The sequence below is a fragment of the Elephantulus edwardii genome, unplaced genomic scaffold (assembly GCF_000299155.1).
Source record: "Elephantulus edwardii isolate Elephantulus edwardi_28Jun2011 unplaced genomic scaffold, EleEdw1.0 scaffold00020, whole genome shotgun sequence".
Taxonomy (NCBI): domain Eukaryota; kingdom Metazoa; phylum Chordata; class Mammalia; order Macroscelidea; family Macroscelididae; genus Elephantulus; species Elephantulus edwardii.
In genome coordinates this window covers 918,144-922,877 of record NW_006399770.1, presented here as the reverse complement: position 1 = coordinate 922,877, position 4,734 = coordinate 918,144, and the positions used below count along the sequence as shown (strand labels likewise).

The window sequence follows — 4,734 nt, the reverse complement described above, 5'->3', positions numbered from 1 at the left end:
CAAGGACTGCAGCCTTCAGTATGGACTGAGGCTCAATGTCAAGAAGAGAAAGATACCACACATAGCCTGCATAATATACATAATGAGAACTAAACCCACTGCTTCAAGTTTATTCCAGTTTCTAATCTTTATGGGAGGAGGAAACTGGCTCAACTTTCTTCCAATCCTCCTAGTGATTTGAACCACTGTTTGCAGACAGATGAGTAAAATATTATGCCACAAAGTTGGGCTAATTTTCTTGTGTGTAGAATTTGTGCTTCATAGGTATATACTGTATTTGGAATAAAAGAAAACAACCTTTGATGGTAATTTTATAATTGTGTTGCAAAAAAGAGGAATTTTACCCAGAATTGGCAAAACAGATGCAAAATGCTGTACTGAACCATCGTTGTTGGCATAAAGGTTCTAAATACAGAAATATTTATCTGTGAGAAAGAATAGTCAAAGTGGGTGGTTTGGAAAAAACAACAAAATATACAAATGAGCTGGAACTTGGTCACAAGGCAGGGTAGGGACTGATTCCTATTAAAGGAGCTAGGACTCTTAGCAAAAGACTCAGGTCTAAAATAGACTGAGGAGGACAGCAAGTGCTGCTGTATGGTCTATCACACACAGCCCCTTTTTATTAAAGGCTGCTTAGGAAAACAACCATAGTATCAAATCCTCTAGGATTTTCCCGTTAATCAAGATTCTTTTGATCTTTCTAACTGGATCTGATGAGAAAGGAGAAAAGTGCCTATATAATAAATATCTTTAATATACAGCATGACAAGAAAGGCATTTTATCCAGCTTCAAGGATACATAAACTGACTCCAATACGGTCCCTTTCCTAAAGTCACAGAGCTCCTAAACTAGAAGGCAAACCAGCTGCTGAGTAATCAACTCCAACTCAAGGGCTTCCTTGTATGTCAGGCTAGAACAGTGCTCTAAACGGTCTGAAATGGCTGGTGGTTGGTTTGTTTTTGTTTTTTTTTTTAAAGTAAACCAGGCCTTTCTTCCAAGTAACATCTCACTGGACCCGACTCCCCAGCATTTTGGTTCCAAGTCCAGCTCACTACAAGAGCTGATTGTACCACCTAAGTACTGGAGCCCTTAAGCTTTTTACTAACGGCTGCAGTTTCCAGCTGTGTGATTTCTCTAGCTGCTTCGCAGGAGAAAATATTCGACAAGAAAAAGATGAAGATTTCAAAGCAAAATTTGAACGTTGTAAAAGAAAAAAAAATTATTTTAAAAAATAAATAAAATCTGAATGTTTGGTAAGATGCCTCTCACAACCACAGAGAAATTACTGTCAACATCCTAAAAGTTAAATGTTTTATTATTTTACCGACTCCACCAAAAGCTCACCTTAGAATAATTCTCTACCTAGACAGTGTGTGGAGTGAGATCAGGAGGATGAGCGCTGTGCTTCCCTCCTCTGACCTCAATGCCGCTGAGTAATACAATAAATACATGTTTCTGGAGAGTTTTGCTAAGAGCCATGATAAGCATTGTTGGAGGCGTCACTCGGCGTGAAGTTGCACCTGTCAAGTTTTTAGGCCGCTTGATGCAGGAGCAGTTGTGGAGCCCTTGTCGCGCCCTGGCTCCAGCCTCCCTCGTCCCCGCGGTTGCGCCCCGAGCACCGCCAGTAGCCGGGCCTCCGGATCCGCCCGCCGGGCCCGAGGCCTCCCCGCAACCCCCGCGGGCAACGCTCGGGGGCCCTCACCTCTTCGCTGTGCGTGGAAGGGCACTTCTTCCGCAGGCGGCCCCAGTTGAGCAGGTTCCCGGTCTGCAGGTGCAGGGTGCGGGCCCGCGCCAGGAGCGCCCCCGCTGCGCGGCTGTCGGTCCCCATGGCAGCGGCTGCCCGAGGGGGCGAAGCGGCGACGGAGTCGCGGGAGGGCGGGCGAGGATGGGGGCCGCCCCGCAAGACGCGGTGTGTGAGGCGGCGTGCGGAGCGCGAGGCTGCTGGCCCCGCGCGGCAGGATCAGGGCCTGCACCCCGGACCGAGGGAGGCCGGCGGGGTCCGTGAAGGAGGCGCTGGTGGCTGCAGCTCCTGGGACTGCGGCCGCCTCCACAGAAGACTTGGCTCCAAATTGAGGTAGCTGTTTCCTGGAAGGCAATGACTAAGCAGAAAACGCAGCTGAAAAAGTGCTTCGTAACCGTTACCGGTCCCGCGGCTGGGGAACGGGCGGGGCGGCGGAGGGGGGCTGCGGGGCACCGGCCCGCGGGTGACTGGCCCTCGGCCTGCAGCGGGCGTGGCGCCCCGCGGTCGAGAAAGAGCGGGGCGCGCGGGGCGGGGTGGGGCGGCGCGGACCCGGCGCGCAGCAGGGCTCCCCCTGTCGGTCAGAGGACCCTGCGCTGGCCGACGCAGCTTCCATCTCGTGCGGTGACCTGCCGCTCGCGGTCTCGCCTCTCCGCCAATAGGCTGTCAGGCCGGTGTTTCACTTCCACACCTCTTTAAAAAAACAGCGAAGGCATCAACCAAGGCTTTGAAACACAAGCAGATTTTGGTCCTCAAGGCGGATGTTAAAGCATAAAACGCTCCTTCCCTTTTAATTCATTTCAAGAAGCCCTGGTGACTAGTGGCCATAGCATTCAGCTGCTGATCAAAAAGTGGCTGGCAGTTCTATCCCACCAGCCACTCTGAAAGAGACAGACACCTTCCATCCATAAAGATTTCTCAAAATTCAAACTCTGCGATGGAGATAGAACCAAGTCATAGTGAATGAACCTTCTTTGGATTACTTAGGCTGTAAATGCAGGGAGGATTGAACCGCCAGAGTGGTGTGGCTTTTGGGTTAAGGCAACTTCCTATGGACTATGCCATCGGAGCTCCCTCCATAAAGATTTATAGCCTCTAAGGATACTTCTCTGTTCTACAGGGTTGCTATGAGTCAGGATTGATTTCATCACAGTGAGTTTGATTTTGTTCTTAGTTTACTTCCTTCCTCAAGGACTTTCCCTCATGCTGATAATAAAATGCCTATTGATTTTCACTAAGTGCTGGATAATGAGTGAGGTCAGAGAAAAAGACTTAATCCTTGCCCTTGAAGTAGTAAATTATAGTTCCAGAAATAAGGCGAAGCTAGTTATTTATTAGTACGAGAACATCCAGATGGGTTAACATTAGAGAGAACACTTAAACTAGTCACATCAATAAAGGCTTTATCACCTCCCTTAGAGGTGGTTCTGATTGCGTTTTTTCGTATTTAATTTTACATGTTGAGTTTTTCTTAGGAAAACTTTCAGCTTTGTTAGGGAGAATCATTTATACTAAAGGGTAAAATTCTTATTAAAAGGGGTATAGATTTCAGCATTTTTTTTTAAATAAAAAGGTCCTCAGGGAGCTCAGGAGGCCTAGTTGCAAAAAGCTGCACTGCAATCCCGAAGACAGGAGGTTCAAATCCACTAGATGTTCCGCTGGAGACGGAGGGGCAATCTCCTGTGCCAATTGGATCTGACTCGATGGTATACTACAAAGGGGGAGGAGGTCCTTACCACCGGGCCAATAGGCACATCATGATAGATGGGAAAAAAAGATTTATAATGTCAATGATTTCATCTTACTTGGATCAACAATCAACATCCCTAGTAACAATAGCGAGAACAGGAGACAATGCATTGGACAAGTGCGGTGTCAGGGACCTCTTCACATTAGGTATGTCTGATTCAGGCCATGAGCTTTTCAATTACTACACATCTGAGATCTGGACAGTGAATAAGTATATCACAAGAAGAATTATGCCTTACTTAGAGTTGTGGTGTTGGAGAAAAGTACAGAATATCTCGTGCACTGCCAAAAGAACAAACAGCCAGAGTGCTCCTTGGAGGCAATGATCACAAAGCTTTGCCTAATGGGCATGTTGCTGGGAGAGGCTATTCCTTGGAAAGGGGGAATCATGCTTGGTAAGATGGAGGGACAAGATGGATTGACATAAAGACTACAGTAGAGGGTTTAGGTGTGTCAGAGATAATGAGGATGGCACAGGATAGGACAGAGTTCAGGTCTGTTGTTTATAAGGTTGCCATGAGCCATAGTTGACTCTATAATACGTAAGAACAACAGATGCAATTCCAGATGGTAAATTGATAAGAATTAGGAGAGAGATGGAAAAAGAAAAATTATTCTCATAAAAGAATGACTGAGCCTGATCTTGAGTAAATATTTGTTGGCTAAATGAAATATGAGTAAGAGTTCATGGAAGGAAAAGATAATGCCAGAAACAAGAACAGGCATGGGCTATTTAAAATGATGTAGACATTTGATCCTTATGCAGAATTTGCTTTGTCATTATTCCTGGACTTTTTGTATACTCTTTAATACTGTGCAAATAACATTTGATTATGGCTTAAAAGTTGCTGTTAATTGCCATTGAACCAGCTCTGACTTAGAACAATTGTAATGCATAATAGAATGTAATGCTGCCAAGTTTTGTGCCATCCCCATGACTGTTCCTGGTACAACACCTAACCTACTACCTCTCCGTTTGGGAATTTATATGACATATTGGTCAAGAATGCTGATGCCTGCATGACTTGCAAACCTGACTGATTGTCTTAGTCACTTCAGTCTCTTTGTGTTTTGACTTTTTCTTCACTAGACAGATGATAGTTTAAGCTATATGTAATTGCTAATGATTGGCTGTTTTGACCTAAAGAAATGGCAAGTATTCATAGTTCCACCTAATAAGTTACCTATTACATTAGGAACAGGTGAGGAGTTAATGAAAAACACACACACACACACACACACA

At 45.6% G+C, this 4,734-nt stretch overlaps 1 protein-coding gene across 2 annotated transcripts in view; it reads right to left on the bottom strand.

The window, feature by feature from the left end:
- The window catches only part of GCLM (glutamate-cysteine ligase, modifier subunit), a 37,798-nt gene extending 35,557 nt beyond the window's left edge, over positions 1 to 2,241 (bottom strand). The window contains exon 1 of one of the 2 annotated variants that reach the window (XM_006882405.1): positions 1,707 to 2,241. In XM_006882405.1, coding sequence (XP_006882467.1) covers positions 1,707 to 1,832 — 126 coding nt within the window. In that variant the 5' untranslated portion in view covers positions 1,833 to 2,241. The remainder of the gene's footprint in view (positions 1 to 1,706) is intronic. The other variant, XM_006882406.1, reaches the window with a different exon arrangement.
- Between the last annotated feature and the right edge of the window lie 2,493 nt (positions 2,242 to 4,734).